General features: G+C 47.2%; 1 protein-coding gene across 1 annotated transcript; it reads right to left on the bottom strand.

Moving 5' to 3' along the window:
- Positions 1-243: 243 nt before the first annotated feature.
- LOC125556227 lies at positions 244-1,461 on the bottom strand. The gene has a single exon (XM_048719002.1). It carries the CDS (start codon positions 1,440-1,442, stop codon positions 525-527), a length of 918 nt encoding a protein of 305 aa, XP_048574959.1. The 5' UTR covers positions 1,443-1,461; the 3' UTR covers positions 244-524.
- Between the last annotated feature and the right edge of the window lie 17,901 nt (positions 1,462-19,362).

Here is a 19,362-nt window from a genome sequence, read left to right as displayed (position 1 = left end):
TTGGAATCTTTACTCCATAAAGTAAGGATTTAGATAATATCAAATGTTCAGAGTTCAGTTATTTCTTATTTGAAACTATCATATTTTACAATGGGCATGATGAATGTTGCAGGTTCATTGATGACAACCAAGAGTTGATGCTCGGAAACGACGGCATCTTGCTCCATGTTGCCGGCTCAGCTAAACTCCTTAATCATGAGGAGATGGGACACGTCGATTGTTAGAGTACACTCCACAGATGCATTTTGTGAAATTCTAGCCAAAAGATTGAAAGCATGCATGCTTGCTTGTTCTTTTCAGTTCAATCACTCATGCGGACTAATCAAATGGTTTAAAAGTGCTAGGATCTATATTTCTCTAGCAGAAGAAATGGTGGAGATCAACCCAATCCCAGCGGAAAATAGATCCATAAAACGAACAAGGCCTCCAATGGAAACAGCTGCAACGAAAACAACCACTCGGCCGTCTTCTAAAATGCTCATAATTCATTTGCTCTCGTTTTAACGACTTCCCTGGTACGTATTTCAGAGGACGCACTGGATGCCGTCATAGCTGATAAAAGACTTGTGCTTGATCATCTGGAGTTCGGACGATCCCCCGTGCACCACCTCCCCACCAGAAACTCCACACAGCACCTCCACTCCGGTGAGCACAGCAGCGGTTGTGTTGTCCTCTGTGTCTGGGTCCCCGATGTTGAAGAATTTGGTTATGCAAAACTTGCCCGCGCCCAGGTACAGCAGGCTGCACCTCATCTGCACCCAATCCTCAGGCGGGTCAAGGTCTTGCCAGTCTTGAAGCAACTTTGGAGCCCCGTCTAGGTTGGAGAGGTCCAATGCGGAAAAATTGTGGGGGCTGTTGTCGGCCATGCCGAACCAGAGGTTGCCCAGCTCAGGGACATGCTCAGCCCGGCCGTACAAAGGCAGCGCCCAGCGGCCAGCCTTGCTCCACTTACAGCTAATCGTGTCGAAGCAGTAGGTGCCGACGAGGCTGTGCCGAGGGGAGGAGATGCAAATGGTGGAGCCATCAGCCAGGAGCGTGTAGGACTGGATGGATGTGGAGTTGTAGGCCGGGTTGTTGACATAGGGCGGCGGTGGAAGCCGAACCCAGTCCCAAGTCTTCTCGCCAAACATGAGTGCCTCGAAGTTGAAGGAGTTGCGGCTCGTGACAAATCTGTCGAGGACGTAGAGAGCATCGGCGCGATTGGGGGTTTCCACGTTGGTGCGGGTGATGGAGAAAGAAACAGGGCTGTCAACCTTGGGTTCGTTAAGGCAGGGAGCCGGCATGACAGAGAGGCCAGCGGCATCACAGAGCACGGTGTGGCCAGCGGCGTCCATGCAGAGCATCTTGCTATCGCCGCCGCTGCGTCGTCCATAGAAGGGCAGGAAATTGAGCCTCTTGTCATCCGAGCGGTATGCTTCGAACCTGAGCCTGGACGTAGGCATTCGCGAGATGCACTCCCATATCGAACCTTGATTTTCTGCTGGCCTGTGCTTCGGCCGTGGATCGGTTAGAAGAGGTGTTCCTTGGCTTGATGCGACTTGACCGTATACAAGCTTGCCCAACCCGGCACCGCCAGTGCATACCTCTCCATCACAACATTCAGGAACTGTCGCGCCTTCATTCTATTTCTCCCCACTCCTCCTGGAAAACAGAGATGACGAATTAGAAGATGAATGAAACCCCAGAAGACAGGGCATTTCCACGAAAACAAACAAGACCGGCCAGGGAAACAAAATACGAACGTTCAACGGGCAAGAGAAATAAGGAGTGGTACCTGCGGCAGACAGATCCAAGTGTCTTCCCCTCCAATTTCACGGAATCGAAGGCGGCGGTTGCAGCGGGGGTGGAGGCGGCGGCGGCGACGGCGGCTGGGCTTGCTCTCTCGACTGCTGGAGATAGATGGTTCATCTGTCGCATCTCTAGTTTAAGCGCGCCCGTATACATTCTCCCTTCTCCCACCTTACTGATAATATATCGAGCATATCGACCATTATCACTGGCGCTGGCCACTCACTTCTTTCTGACTATAACAGTCCATACAACACAGGTTCTTGTCCGCCAGGAAGGGTCGACAGCTGGGCCCACAGATCGTGGCATAGGCTCCCACGGCGCCCCCGTGCGGAAGGCCTCTTTTCACCTTTCTTCTTTTTTACTTTCGTTATACTAGTTACCTCCATCTCACTCTCTCATCTCCCCTCCACACTCTCGCTTGTTGTGTCATACTCACGACGACGTCTACTCTGGAAGCTACCGATCGAGTCAGTCAGCACTCAGGCAGGACAACCAGTAAAAGACAAGAAAAGGGCGTGAAAAGAGGCCTTCCGCGCGCCTGGGCCAGCCCATCTGGCACACTCCCCTGCGGCAAAACCTGTGTGGGCTGTTATAAGGCTCGCCAGCCCATGATATGTCGATACCATATATATAAGGCGGAGAAGGAAATGAGACGGCTAAACCTAGATGCCACACCCTATCCCAGCAGCAGCCGCAGCCGCAGCCGCAGGCCGCAGGCCGCCGTCGCCGCACGCCGCCTCCACCCCCGCTGCAACCGCCGCCTTCGATTCCGTGAAATTGGAGGGGAAGACACTTGGATCTGTCTGCCGCAGGTACCACTCCTTATTTCTCTTGCCCGTTGAACGTTCGTATTTTGTTTCCCTGGCCGGTCTTGTTTGTTTTCGTGGAAATGCCCTGTCTTCTGGGGTTTCATTCATCTTCTAATTCGTCATCTCTGTTTTCCAGGAGGAGTGGGGAGAAATAGAATGAAGGCGCGACAGTTCCTGAATGTTGTGATGGAGAGGTATGGCACTGGCGGTGCCGGTGGCAGCTTGTATACGGTCAGTCGCATCAAAGCCAAGGAACACCTCTTCTACCGATCCACGGCCGAAGCACAGGCAGCAGAAAAATCAAGGTTCGATATGGGAGTGCATCTCGCGAATGCTACGCTCCAGGCTAGCGTTCGAAAGCATACCGCTCGGATGACAAGAGGCTCAATTTCCTGGCCCTTCTATGGACGACGCGCGGCGCATAGCAGATGCTCTGCATGGACGCGCTCGGCCAAACCCCGTGCTCTGTCGATGCCGCTGGCCTATCTGTCATGCCGGCTCCCTGCCTTAACGAACCCAAGGTTTGACAGCCCTGTTCTTTCTCCATCGACCCGCACCAACGTGGAAACCCCCAATTCGCGCCGATGGCTCTCTACGTCCTCGACAGATTTGTCACGAGCCGCAACTTCCTTAACTTTCGAGCACTCATGTTTGGCGAGAAAGACTTGGTGACTGGGTTCGGCTTCCACCGCCGCCCTATGTCAACAACCCGCTACAACATCCACATCCATTCCAGATCCACACGCCTCCTGGCTGTGGCCTCCCACCAGCTTGCCATCTCCTCCCTCGACCACAGCCTTCGTCGGCAAGCCTACTGCTCTCTCACACTGGATAGCTGTACGGCTGGAGCAATCCCGGCCGCTGCGGCCGCTGCCTCCTTGTCCCGGCGCCTTCGGCGCGCGCACGAGCAGCGACGTCCCACTCTGACGCTGGCTCCACACCTCTTGCGTTTCGCCTCTCCTCCTCGACTAACACTCGTCTCTCTATCGATACCCCCAAGTCCCAGACATTTTCATTGCATTTGGACCTCTTCAACTTAACGGGCTCCAAAGGTTGCTTCAAGACTGGCAAGAACTTGCCCGCGCCTCAGGGGTGCAGCCTGCTGTACCTGGGCGCGGGCAAGTTTTGATAACCAAATTCTTCAACATCGGGGACCAGACACAGAGGAACAACACAACCGCTGCTGTGCTCACCGGAGTGGAGTGCTGTGTGGAGTTTCTGGTGGGGAGGTGGTGCACGGGGATTCGGTCCGAACTCCAGATGATCAAGCACAAGTTCTTTTATTCAGCGATGACGGCTCCCAGCTGCGTCCTCTGCAACAATGCATACCGTTACCAGGGCGACAGTCGTTCCACACAAAATCGAGACAAACTGAACTTCATGAAGCATTCTACCTAGAAGATCGCGCCCCGACGGGTTTGCCTCCTTCGTCTGCTCAGCTCTTTCCCCATCGCGACAGCCTTTTCCGTTTATGGGAATTCATTTTCCGCTGTGAACTTTGGGTGATCTCCACCATTTCTGTCTGCTAGCGAATATTAGATCTAGCACTTTTAAACGAAAAGGAACATTTATTGAACCAAAAAGAACAAGCAGGCAAGCATGCTATCAATCTTTTGGCTAGAATTTCACAAAATGCACCTATCAAGTGTACTCTAACAATCGACGTGTCCCATCTCCTCATGATTAAGGAATCTAGCTGAGCCGACAACATGGAGCAAGATGTAGTCGTTTCCGAGCATGAAAGCTTGGCTGTCATCAATGAACCTGCAACATCCATCATGCCCATTGTAAAATATGTTAGTTTCAGATAAGAAAATAACTGAACTCTGAACATATGAGCTAAGGTTTTCGTCCAACCTAAATGCTAATTTAGTGGGCCAAGCAATGTGATCTTGTGTAATTCCAAGAGATGTCATCGGCAGCAAGAAAGGAAATTATTTCACTGATATTAGTGTTAAATACCAACGCTTAGCGTTCTGCCACTATGGACAGTCTGCTCTCTCACACACTCAACGAAAGGGCATTCACAGCCATCCAATAACTACTATTCTGCACCCTACCAGCATCAATTGAGTAAGACATCTAATCATGCTGCAGCTCTACCTAGGAGATTTTTAATATGATACTGATCCTCCTCAACCATCGCGCTGCTTCAACTGTTTCGATATGAAGGTTATTATTGAAATATCCAATACCAGCTATCTCACCCTTGCACGAGTCACGGTTCCATCACCACGCTTGCGCATGCCACGATCCCTCCTGTCATTTCTTCCACTTTACCATCACGACGAAATGAAACCAACTATTCTCTCGCGCCGTCGCACTGTTCATATCTCTCCCCCGTGAGCGGATCCCTCAAACACTTCCTCCTCTCTCTCTCAGCCAACAACTATGAATCCTGGAAAATGGACAGGACATGAATCGCACTAGTAAGTACATCGCACAATCAACAGCCTATAGGATTGGTCACAAATCTCCATTAGTGCGAATAGGTGCATCCATTCATCAACTCCCTTGTATACCAACTAAATTAACTAGGGTGTCTTGACAAACGAACTTTCCCTTCTTTTTGCCGTAAGTATGACAAAAGATTCACTAGCTAAGATCTGAGATGGATACATCCAGGCATTGAGAGGTCCTGGATCTCAACAAACGACTCGTGATTATCCAAATAACCTCTGTTAGTCAAAAAATCTGTCGCTAATTCAGATGTTCTCAAATTCAGACCTCCCAGGATGTCATCAATTCAATGTGATCGCACCATTCTGTCTGGAAAAATGGTGACGCAGCCTGGGGGTGATAGCCTGGTACTCCCTCCGTAAACTAATATAAGAGCCGTTTAGATTACTACTTTAATGATCTAACGTTCTTATATTAGTCTCTACACGAGGGAGTAGTCGTGTTTACAAGACGAGTAGCTCGTGGTGCGTGTCACTCGACCAGACCACGCTGCGCACCTGTTCATGGCTACTCAGCATCTGCCGTTGAGTGCTAGGACGGTCTGCATAGGCTCGCACAGCTGTAATGCGCTCATTTGGTTGGAGAAACTAAACGTACGAGTAGGCATCATGGCCAGTAGTCTAGGCGTGAATTTGATAAGATGAACACTCTGTCATCCCTAAACTAAATTCGTCTTTGACCTCGTTTCCCTCACGCAAATAATTAAGCCTGCCTTGAGCTCGACGGATTCATACCACATCAAAAACGAACTTGGGTGGATGTGTACCTTCCTTCCAAAAACAACACAGAAAATGAATAATATTCATATTTATTCAAAGTACATCTATAGAAAACATCACTATAAAACCTTGTTCCTACGTTGTTCCTATGAAATCCTCCAAAACTGACATAGGCGCTTACAGTGGTTTCTGCTACGAATTTCAGACGTCTCGTAGGGAATCATCACGACACCAGCATGCCCTTGCTAACTAGGCTCCAACTGTTAAGAAGCAGGATGGCTCTTTCGCGGTGCACACACCCCTACATAAACTATATGCCCACTCTAAACAGATATATTAGGAAAATGTAGAAAAATCTAAAATTTTGAGAATATGAAAACCTGGGTGCCGTTGTACACACGTGTTCAATTTCGTGAGGAATGGGTGCCCGTGGTAATGTCAATAAAAAGACAAAAATCGTATGTGTAGCAAAAAAAGAACAGGCCATATATACGTCTATGTTTCGACCGTAAATTCCTCTCCCGGATAACCACGGGCCACCTTACTCCCCCATCGCAAAAAGGAACACGGGTGTACCAAATGGGCACTCAGCGTCTTGTTATTCCCAAAATTCCAATATTGTTTCTAATTACTATTTTCATATAGGGGTCCACAATGGGTTCCAATGGCATTTCCCCTTCAAACATGTAATGGTGCACTAATTGGTGTGGCGGGCACCACCCACTCTCGCACCGTCTGAGAGAGTTTGTGCTCGCCGGTGCCAGGTAGGCAATGCTGCCCCTTCTCCATTAATTCTAGCACTCTGACTTGATAACACTGACCATGCTATATTCCACAACTCGACGTCGGCATTCTACATCAAAAAGTGAACCAAATTCAGCAATAAACAAACAGTTCTTCAAACATTCTAGGCAATCATTCAACATAATTTCCATAGACGACAGATATTAATTTTCTACAGAACTTATGCAACTATTTACTAAGAATGCTAGGTTAACAAGGTCAGAATAGTACTAATTATCCACATAAGGTAATTTTTCTTGCGCAGCATCAAACACTGTTAGTACGCAAATTGCATCAGTTCAAAAATAGTACTATTAACAGTGTCTGCAAGAATAAGAAAGCTAACATTAACAGTCAAACATCACTTTGGTTGTTAAAAATATCATTCATTCATCATATAACATTATTTTTTGTTGTCAAATCCTGTACACCAAATTCACATTTACAAGAAGTCAACTTCTCATTTCTAAATGGCTGAAAAGTGATCTATTTGGTAACAACAAATGCCAAGCAGTCAAATTCATATTGGCAGAGATCAGACCATAAGAATCTAAGACAAACATACAAGCACTGAAGTATATGGGGCGTCCTTCAAAAGGTTCAGTCAACCCTTCATATGAATCCGACCAAATCTAATAACATAAAGGTTTTGAGTAGAGAAGGCACTTTGGGAATGATAACTTTGGTGGAGCTTCGACAACTTCACCAAATTTAACCTTTTCACGTCCAGGGAATTCAAGACGAGTCTCGACCTTACCGGCCTTGCACTTCTTTTTCTTCTCGTCCAGATGTCTGAAACCAATGATACAACATACTTTATTATCATACATTGCCATGAGTGATGGAAGTTCTCTTAGAATATTTTGTCCTAGTTCACAAATAAAAGCTGAAGCAAGATACATGGTTTATTCTTTACACGAGGCAACATTGGATCCAAATGAATTGATGCAAAAGCTACACAATTAGAGTCAAGCAAACCAGACAGATCAAATGGTTAGACAACTTACTTCTTCATTTCTGCTTCTTCAAAACCAGACATCGCCTCAAGTCCTTGAAAAATATCTCAATAGTTTCCAAAACCGCCTCGAATCCACCACCTCATAAACACTCTCATATATCAGGGATGTAAAATCAGGCAAAGTTATCAATGTAGATTCCATGTTAGCATGAGATTCTGGCCAAGCTTTCCAGATAAAAGGTTGGTGTTTTAATTGTTTGATGACTGTTGCAAATAGTGTAGGCAAACAAAAATTAGACAATTAGTCAAGTAGTATTTCTGTCTATTTATCATAATTTTCAAGCAATTAATTATTTGTACATCATGAACATACAAAAAAAAACCATTGGCAGTCAAAGGAACGTAGACGTGTATAATCAGAGGAATTAAATTGTACCTGATCATAGACCGCTTTTTTTTCTTCATCCTTCAAAGTCTACAGAGAAGAAGCGAAAAAATATATGTATCAATACTATTCAAAGCTGTATACCTTGAAATTGAGCATCCACGCTGAACAAAAAACAAGTACCTCTAAGCTTTCTGAAACCCTTGGCCGTTTTTTTCCACGGCATCGCCTTCCAGTTGCTGGAAGGCCCCATCCCTCAAAAAAAAACTCACTCCTGTGAAAGAAAATTATTCAAATTTATCTACATGGCACCCTTACAGCTAAACAACAAACAACAACAACAACAAGCTACACGACCACCAGACAATGTATATCTACTGACTGACGCACATACATGATGATTATCAGAGTACATTTATATCAGTGGTGCTCTGGAGGGAGGATGTCAGACGCTCTTCTGTGAGGGTACCCGGCTACACCCCCATCCTTGATTTGCCTTCCTTCCCAACTGTCAACGCAAGAAAATCAAACAGATTGGTTGATAGTCACAAGCGTTTATAACAGTAGCTAGGAACATAAGAGAATTTAACAAATATAACAACAGACTGTGTGGATGAGACTGGCCACCCGCGCCTCTCTGCATTGCATGTTACCGGGATTCATCCCATTGCTTGGGGCCCTGCACCTCAGGCATCCATGTTTGTACCCGGAGGCATCCTTGCATACCACCCATAGGCTGTTGCATTGCCTTGGGAGTGGTACTTGGTACACGCTGGCCTCCCGAAGTTCCATTCCCTGATGGCTGAAACATGAACGCATCCTGTTATTATAGATCCTAGCACGACAGTTCCTAAGTCACCTCGCCCCCCTTCGACTGCCGCTCCGATCCCCACTCGCCACACCTCCCCCCCAGCCCCGCCCACCGTTTTCCGTCCTCTCGTCCGTCATACGCCGCATACCGCACAGCGATATATCCGCACCGATAACATTTGCAGTATCATCGTATGCGCTCCTACACACAGCGCGAGAGGCTTACCATAATCATGATCCATCGCTATGTCTCGCGCGCGCATGTACTCGCACCTGACGTAGCTTCGTCCCATGAGCTCCTCCAAGCTCAGTCCACTGACCACGTCGAACTCGGTGAAGGTCGCTCAGCACGTTCGCCTGTCACTCTCTACCTCCCCTCTCCACCTTCATCTCTACTCCCTTCGCCTATCCCTCGGTCCTGCGCTTACCATATACCGCCAATCATGCCACAACATTGGTTCTTAACCTCATACCTACCCTCTCTGACACGCGCCTCCACGTCCGTTACGCCACCGTTCTCTCCCTCCCACATTAAGAACCTGACTCCTGTCCAGTGATTCTCTAGCCCAGTGCCCGTACCCATATGCACGCAAGTCACTCTTCCCGTTGCTCTAACACCGTTCGTCGCTAGACGCGCTCCGACTACCGCACCGTACGCTAAACTCATCTACACACCCTCTATCTGCCTCATGCGCCTGCCAAACTCCACACGCACACCCATCACCTCCTCACACAACCTTCCATTTTCCCACACTGCCTACCTCCTTCGAAACTAGCCCCGTCCAAGCAGTCGCGCCTATACCCCCTCCGGTCTACCACCACCTATCCGCCCCACATCCCATACCCTGCCATCAGCCGCCTACCTAGTCTACACTCGTACATCCCTCTCATTACATCTCTACGCAAATGCTGCACTCGACACCCACCGTACCCACATCCTTCTCTGCTACCACCCTCTTCTCACTCTTCTAGCCGACCAGCCCTCCTCCTTCGCCTGTCCTGCCGCACCTCCACCTTACTTGACGCCTACTTACGTGATCCCGCCACTCTCTGCATGCTCTCGCCTTTCCCTCGCACATTTGCATCCTCCCATTATCGCCACTACTATCCTCCAATCTACGCTATCCCAGCGCTCCCTGGTGCAATCCGCTTCCGCGTCCTACCTTCCCCCATCCACAATGCGCTACGCTAAACGCCCAGCTAAGTAAACGCACTACCACTCTCCCCCTCGTAGCGACCCTCACTGGACCACCAACGTAGATTACATCCGTCTCCCTACACGCCCCCACACCACACTCCCAGCCACTCCATCACACCACCCACCCCCGCGACCTCTCCCCCGGACACGGCCTACAAAATCTCGCTACCCCTAACCCCAGTACAATACACCGCCTACGTCCACGCCCTACCTCTACCGCCCACTAACCCCCCTCCGCGCCTCGGCTCCATTCCCACTCACCACCGCCCCGCCTGCGTCTTCTCCCCCCCCACTACCATCCCGCATCCCTCCCTCACTGACGCACCCACCCCTCCTTACACCTCGATCCCGCCAACTTCTACCCCGCTCACATATCGAACTTATCCTCTCATCCTCCAGGCCTCTTCTCACCTCGGACCTCTGCGCCAGCTGCCCTTCTTACTCAGATACGCCGCGACTTCTCTCCGTGCAGGCCGTATCCCCTGTCCTGCCCTACGCGTTCCCACTCAACGCCAGCAGCCTCCTAGCCCAAGTCAGACTCATCAACCCACCTCACTCCCATCGGCCCCCCTCACAGCCACCTCGCCCCCGCCGCCACCCAGCCCCTATCTCCGACGCACCCGTCACCGGCGATTGGCCTCCCGAAGTTCCATTCCCTGATGCGAAACATGAACGGCATCCTGTTATTATAGATCATAGACGACAGTTCTTAAGAATATTTGGTTCACTCCAAATTGGACGTAAATCAAATATTCTGGGGAAATTAAACAAGAAACATAATCTAATGCATCAAGGAAAACATACAGTATAATCAGTGTAACGGACATGAGGATTTCACTTACAGTTCGGAATGCATATCAATGGTGTAGTACTGCATCGAATTCAATTGCCTTCAGTGCTGCAAGAATGAATCATCAGCGACACATCGGCGAGATGAATATCAGCGAGAGAGATTCTCCACCATGGCGAGATGAATATCCTGCGTAACTTGACTCAGCAGGTTCTCCTTTTGATGATGACTCAGTAGAGATGTTGTCTTTCCTAGGCTTCAGCATAGTCGTCAAAAGAAAGGGACCTTGGAGTTGATACCCAGCAGACGTGTCAGCGGTCTCATTCTTTTCAGTCTCATTCTATCTGCTTTCGCAGGTCCTTCTTTCCTTTCATAGGCAGTCACAAAAGAAGCGGCATGCGAATTTTCAATGAAAAGACGCATCTCTGGCTCGTGATTCAGCTAATCTACCAAAATAATCAGGAATGTTGCGGGAACGTAGTAATTCAAAAAATTCTAGCACTACGCCAAGAATCATTGGTGATGCATTTAGCAACGATAGGGAGAGTCGTTGTCTACGTCCCCTCGCCTAGACGTAGCGGGATCTAGCCGTGCATGACGCAACTAAGACATAGACCTAGCTCCGATGCCACTGTGGGGAACGTAGCAGAAATTCAAAATTTTCCTACGTGTCACCAAGATCTATCTATGGAGAGACCAGCAACGAGGGGAAGGAGAGTGCATCTACATACCCTTGTAGATCGCTAAGCGGAAGCGTTCAAGAGAACGGGGTTGATGGAGTCGTACTCGTCGTGATCCAAATCACCGGAGATCCTAGTGCCGAACGGACGGCACCTCCGCGTTCAACACACGTACAGCCCGGTGACGTCTCCCACGCCTTGATCCAGCAAGGAGAGAGGGAGAGGTTGAGGAAGACTCCATCCAGCAGCAGCACAACGGCGTGGTGGTGATGGAGGAGCGTGGCAATCCTGCAGGGCTTCGCCAAGCACCACGGGAGAGGAGGAAGGACTTGGGAGAAGGGGAGGGCTGCACCAAAGGCAAAGCTATGGCTGCCCTCACCCTCCACACTATATATAGGGGCAAGGGAGGGGGGCCGGCCCCCTCAGATCCATCTGAGGAGGGGCGGCGGCCAGGGGGGTTGCCTTGCCCCCAAGGCAAGGGGGCGCCCCCCTTTAGGGTTCCCCAAACCCTAGGCGCATGGGCCCTAGGGGGAGGCGCCAGCCCACTAAGGGGCTGGTCCCTCTCCACACAAGCCCATAGGGCCCTCCGGGGCAGGTGGACCCTCCCGGTGGACCCCCGGAACCCCTTCGGTGGTCCCGGTACCAATACCGGGAACCCCCTTGGAATGTATATCTCGGTGACCGTATGATGACTTCCACATATAAATCTTTACCTCCGGACCATTCCGGAACTCCTTCGTGACGTCCGGGATCTCATCCGGGACTCCGAACACTTCGGTAACCATACAATTCCTTTATAACCCTAGCGATTCACCGAACCTTAAGTGTGTAGACCCTACGGGTTCGGGAGACATGCAGACATGACCGAGACTCTCTCGGTCAATAACCAACAGCGGGATCTGGATACCCATGTTGGCTCCCACATGTTCCACGATGATCTCATCAGATGAACCACGATGTCAAGGACTTAATCAATCCCGTATACAATTCCCTTTGTCTAGCGGTACGATACTTGCCCGAGATTCGATCGTCGGTATCCCGATACCTTGTTCAATCTCGTTACCGGCAAGTCTCTTTACTCGTTCCGTAACACATCATCCCGTGATCAACTCCTTGATCACATTGTGCACATTATGATGATGTCCTACCGAGTGGGCCCAGAGATACCTCTCCGTTTACACGGAGTGACAAATCCCAGTCTCGATTCGTGCCAACCCAACAGACACTTTCGGAGATACCTGTAGTGTACCTTTATAGCCACCAAGTTACGTTGTGACGTTTGGCACACCCAAAGCACTCCTACGGTATCCGGGAGTTGCACAATCTCATGGTCTAAGGAAATGATACTTGACATTAGAAAAGCTTTAGCATACGAACTACACGATCTTTGTGCTAGGCTTAGGATTGGGTCTTGTCCATCACATCATTCTCCTAATGATGTGATCCCGTTATCAACGACATCCAATGTCCATGGTCAGGAAACCGTAACCATCTATTGATCAACGAGCTAGTCAACTAGAGGCTTACTAGGGACATGGTGTTGTCTATGTATCCACACATGTACCTGAGTTTCCTATCAATACAATTCTAGCATGGATAATAAACGATTATCATGAAAGGAAATATAATAATCAACTAGTATTGAACTCTACGTCTTCCACGATCCGACCGATCCAAGCACCGTTACTCCGGCACCTCCGAGTTCTTGGCACACGTTCAGCTCGATGACGATCCCCGGGCTCCGATCCAGCAAAGCGTCGGGGAGGAGTTCCGTCAGCACGACGGCGTGGTGACGATCTTGATGTTCTACCGTCGCAGGGCTTCGCCTAAGCACCGCTACAATATGACCGAGGTGGAATATGGTGGAGGGGGGCACCGCACACGGCTAAGGAACGATCACGAAGATCAACTTGTGTGTCTATGGGGTGCCCCTGCCCCCGTATATAAAGGAGTGGAGGAGGGGAGGGCCGGCCCTCTCTATGGCGCGCCCTAGGGGAGTCCTACTCCCACCGGGAGTAGGATTCCCCCTTTCCTAGTCCAACTAGGAGTCCTTCCATGTAGTAGGAGTAGGAAACAAGGAAGGGGGGGCGCAGCCCCTCCCCCTAGTCCAATTCGGACTAGGCCTTGGGGGGCGCGGCCTGCCCTAGGCAGCCCCTCTCTCTTTCCCCGTATGGCCAATAAGGCCCAATACTCCCGGCGAATTCCCGTAACTCTCCGGTACTCCGAAAAATACCGAATCACTCGGAACCTTTCCGATGTCCGAATATAGTCGTCCAATATATCGATTCTTTACGTCTCGACCATTTCGAGACTCCTCGTCATGTCCCGATCTCATCGGGACTCCGAACTCCTTCGGTACATCAAAACTCATAAACTCATAATATAACTCATCGAACTTAAGCGTGCGGACCCTACGGGTTCGAGAACAATGTAGACATGACCGAGACACGTCTCCGGTCAATAACCAATAGCGCAACCTGGATGCTCATATTGGCTCCTACATATTCTACGAAGATCTTTATCGGTCAGACCGCATAACAACATACGTTGTTCCCTTTGTCATCGGTATGTTACTTGCCCGAGATTCGATCGTCGGTATCTCAATACCTAGTTCAATCTCGTTACCGGCAAGTCTCTTTACTCGTTCCGTAATACATCATCTCACAACTAACTCATTAGTTGCAATGCTTGCAAGGCTTATGTGATGTGCATTACCGAGAGGGCCCAGAGATACCTCTCCGACAATCGGAGTGACAAATCCTAATCTCGAAATACGCCAACCCAACATGTACCTTTGGAGACACCTGTAGAGCACTTCTTATAATCACCCAGTTACGTTGTGACGTTTGGTAGCACACAAAGTGTTCCTCCGGCAAACGGGAGTTGCATAATCTCATAGTCATAGGAACATGTATAAGTCATGAAGAAAGCAATAGCAACATACTAAACGATCGGGTGCTAAGCTAATGGAATGGGTCATGTCAATCAGATCATTCAACTAATGATGTGACTCTCGTTAATCAAATAACAACTCTTTGTTCATGGTTAGGAAACATATAACCATCTTTGATTAACGAGCTAGTCAAGTAGAGGCATACTAGTGACACTCTGTTTGTCTATGTATTCACACATGTATTATGTTTCCGGTTAATACAATTCTAGCATGAATAATAAACTTTATCATGATATAAGGAAATAAATAATAACTTTATTATTGCCTCTAGGGCATATTTCCTTCAGTCTCCCACTTGCACTAGAGTCAATAATCTAGATCACATCGCCATGTGATTTAACATCAATAGTTCACATCTTTATGTGATTGGTTCACATCTCCATGTGACTAACACCCAAAGGGTTTACTAGATTCAATAATCTAGTTCACATCGCTATGTGATTAAGACCCAAAAAGTGATCATGTTTTGCTTGTGAGAGAAGTTTAGTCAACGGGTCTGCCACATTCAGATCCGCATGTATTTTGCAAATTTCTATGTCAACAATGCTCTGCATGGAGCTACTCTAGCTAATTGCTCCCACTTTCAATATGTATCCAGATTGAGACTTAGAGTCATCTGGATCAGTGTCAAAACTTGCATCGACGTAACCCTTTACGAGAAACTCCTTTGAACCTCCGTAATCGAGAAACATATCCTTATTCCCATGAATTTTGACCAATGTCCCCCCTCCGATCGAGAGACAGATCCCATATCCGTCATGATTCCTCACACCCCTTCCCATACCCAACTACAGCTCCCGCAACGTACGTCTGATGCACGTACGCGCATAATTTCTTCTCATCTTATTCTCCATGACACCCGACCCGCCTCTCATTGATTCTACTATACCCACTACGCGCACTCATCTATTGTACTCACCTCTTCGTATAACTCATCAGTGTAGGCACGTATACTAGCAGATACAACTCAGGCTAAAGGTATACATCAGGCCTGGTAAACAGCATAGCATACTTTATAGATACCTATGAACTGAGGCACCAAGAATGACTTTCATTCTCTTTCTTATCTTCTGCACCGTGGTCGGGCTGATTGAGTCTTACTCAACTTCACACCTTTGTAACACAGGCAAGAAACTTTTCTTTGACTGTTCCATTTTGAACTACTTCAAAATCTTGTCAAGGTATGTACTCATTGAAAAAACTTATCAAGCGTCTTGATCTATCTCTATAGATCTTGATGCTTAATATGTAAGCAGCTTCACCGAGGTCTTTCTTTGAAAAACTTCTTTCAAACACTCCTTTATGCTTTGCAGAATAATTCTACATTATTTCCGATCAATAATATGTCATTCACATATACTTATCAGAAATGTTGTAGTGCTCCCACTCACTTTCTTGTAAATACAGGCTTCTCCGAAAGTTTGTATAAAACCGAATGCTTTGATCACACTATCAAAGCGTTTATTTCAACTCCGAGAGGCTTGCACCAGTCCATAAATGGATCGCTGGAGTTTGCACACTTTGTTAGCTCCCTTTGGATCGACAAAACCTTCCGGTTGCATCATATACAACTCTTCTTCCAGAAATCCATTCAGGAATGCAGTTTTGACATCCATCTGCCAAATTTCATAATCATAAAATGCGGCAATTGCTAACATGATTCGGACAGACTTAAGCATCGCTACGGGTGAGAAGGTCTCATCGTAGTCAACCCCTTGAACTTGTCAAAAACTTTTTGCGACAAGTCGAGCTTTGTAGACAGTAATATTACCGTCAGCATCAGTCTTCTTCTTGAAGATCCATTTATTTTCTATGGCTTGCCGATCATCGGGCAAATCCATCAAAGTCCATACTTTGTTCTCATACATGGATCATATCTCAGATTTCACGGCCTCAAGCCATTTATCGGAATCTGGGCTCATCATCGCTTCCTCATAGTTCGTAGGTTCGTCATGGTCAAGTAACATGACCTCCAGAATAGGATTACCGTACCACTCTGGTGTGGATCTCACTCTGGTTGACCTACGAGGTTTGGTAGTAACTTGATCCGAAGTTACTTGATCATCATCATTATCTTCCTCGCTAATTGGTGCAGGAGTCACAGGAACAGATTTCTGTGATGAACTACTTTCCAATTATGGAGCAGGTACAGTTACCTCATCAAGTTCTACTTTCCTCCCACTCACTTCTTTCGAGAGAAACTCCTTCTCCAGAAAGTTTCCAAATTTAGCAACAAAAGTCTTGCCTTCGGATCTGTGATAGAAGGTGTACCCAACAGTAACCTTTTGGGTATCCTATGAAGACACACTTTTCCGATTTGGGTTTGAGCTTATCAGGATGAAACTTTTTCACATAAGCATTGCAACCCCAAACTTTAAGAAACGACAACTTTGGTTTCTTGCCAAACCACAGTTCATACGGTGTCGTCTCAACAGATTTAGATGGTGCCCTTTTAACGTGAATGCAGCTGTCTCTAATGCATAACCCCAAAACGATAGTGGTAGATCGGTAAGAGACATCATAGATTGCACTATATCCAATAAAGTACGGTTATGACGTTCGGACACACCATTATGCTGTGGTGTTCCATGTGGCATGAGTTTGTGAAACTATTCCACATTGTTTTAATTGAAGACCAAACTCGTAACTCAAATATTTTACTCTGCGATCATATCGTAGAAACTTTATTTTCTTGTCACAATGATTCTCCATTCACTCTGAAATTCTTTGAACTTTTCAAATGTTTCACTTATGTTTCATCAAGTAGATATACTCATATCTGCTTAAATCATCTGTGAAGGTCAGAAAATAATGATACTTGTCGCGAGCTTTAATATTCACCGGACCACATACATCAGTATGTATGATTTCCAACAAATCTGTTGCTCGCTCCATTGTTCCGGAGAATGGAGTTTTAGTCATCTTGCCCATGAGGCATGGTTCGCAAGCATCAAGTGATTCATAATCAAGTGATTCCAAAAGCCCATCAGCATGGAGTTTCTTCATGCGCTTTACACCAATATGACCTAAACGGCAGTTGTAGGATCGAAAGTATGTCTAGAGGGGGGGTGATTAGACTACTTGACCAAATAAAAACTTAACCTTTTCCCAATTTTAGTTCTTGGCAGATTTTAGCTATTTTAGGACAAGTCAAGCAATCATCACACTATTCAAGCAAGCATGCAAAGAGTATATTGGCAGCGGAAAGTAAAGCATGCAACTTGCAAGAATGTAAAGGGAAGGGTTTGGAGAATTCAAACGCTATTGGAGACACGGATGTTTTTCCCGTGGTTCGGATAGGTGGTGCTATCCTACATCCACGTTGATGGAGACTTCAACCCACGAAGGGTAACGGTTGCGCGAGTCCACGGAGGGCTCCACCCACGAAGGGTCCACGAAGAAGAAACCTTGTCTATCCCACCATGGCCATCGCCCACGAAGGACTTGCCTCACTAGCGGTAGATCTTCACGAAGTAGGCGATCTCCTTGCCCTTACAAACTCCTTGGTTCAACTCCACAATCTTGTCGGAGGCTCCCAAGTGACACCTAGCCAATCTAGGAGACACCACTCTCCAAGAAGTAACAAATGGTGTGTTTGATGATGAACTCCTTGCTCTTGTGCTTCAAATGATAGTCTCCCAACACTCAACTCTCTCTCATAGGATTTGGATCTTGTGGAAAGAAGATTTTAGTGGAAAGCAACTTGGGGAAGGCTAGAGATCAAGATTCATATGGTAGGAATGGAATATCTTGGTCTCAACACATGAGTAGGGTGGTTCTTTCTCAGAACATATGAGTTGGAATGATGTATGTGTTCTGATAGCTCTCTCCACGAGTGAAGAGGAGGTGGAGGGGTATTTATAGCCTCCACACAAAATCCAACCGTTACACACAATTTACCAATCTCGGTGGGACCGAATCAGAAAACTCGGTCGGACCGAAATAGTAAACCTAGTGACCGTTAGGAATTTCGGTGGGACTGACATGCAACTCGGTAGGACCGATTCGGTTACGGTTTGGGCATAACATAATCTCGGTGAGACCGATTGCACAAACTTGGTGAGACCGAGTTTGGCAATAAGCTAACCAGAGAGTTGGTCAGGTAAACTCGGTGGGACCGATTTGCTCTTTCGGTGAGACCGAAATGTTACAAAAAGGAAACAGAGAGTTTACATTGCAATCTCGGTGAGACCGAGATCCCTATCGATAGGACCGAATTGCTAGGGTTTGGCAGTGGCAAATGACAAGTGAAACTCGGTGGCGCCGGATTGAAAGAATCGGTATGACCGAGTTTGGCTTAGGGTTTAGGTCATTTGTGGCTATGGAAAAGTGGTTGAGGATTTTGGAGCATATCACTAAGCACATAAAGCAAGAGGCTCATTAAGCAACACCTCATCCCTCCTTGATAGTATTGGCTTTTCCTAAAGACTCAATGTGATCTTGGATCACTAAAATATAAAATGAAGAGTCTTGATCTTTGAGCTTGAGCCAATTCTTTGTCCTTAGCATTTTGAGGGTTCCACTTTCACATTCATGCCATGCCAATCATTGAGCTTTCCTGAAATAATCATCTTGGAATAGCATTAGCTCAATGAGCTATATGTTGTTATGAATTACCAAAACCACCTAGGGATAGTTGCACTTTCAATCTCCCCCTTTTTGGTAATTGATGACAACATATAGATCAAAGCTTTGACAAATGATAATAAGCATGAAATATATCGTCGCTTTGAGAAGTATGTGACAAGTAAGAGCTCCCCCTAAATTTGTGCATATTTAGAATTTGCTTTGGACTGCAAATGCACAAGGAATTAGAGTCATGGGTTACTCTTCCATGTCACATACATCTTGGTGGAGTGCTTAAAATGATAAGAATGAAACACATGCACTCATCACCAAGAAAAGTGAATGATCACAAAAGATGGATAGAATGATAATATTTAAGCAAACATTAAGTGTAGCTTATGATCAAACACATGATCATCAATGTCTCACAGGCATAAGGACGTAGTATCTCACACACAAG

The sequence above is a fragment of the Triticum urartu genome, chromosome 5 (assembly GCF_003073215.2).
Source record: "Triticum urartu cultivar G1812 chromosome 5, Tu2.1, whole genome shotgun sequence".
NCBI lineage: Eukaryota > Viridiplantae > Streptophyta > Magnoliopsida > Poales > Poaceae > Triticum > Triticum urartu.
This window is presented reverse-complemented; position numbering and strand designations above follow the sequence as displayed.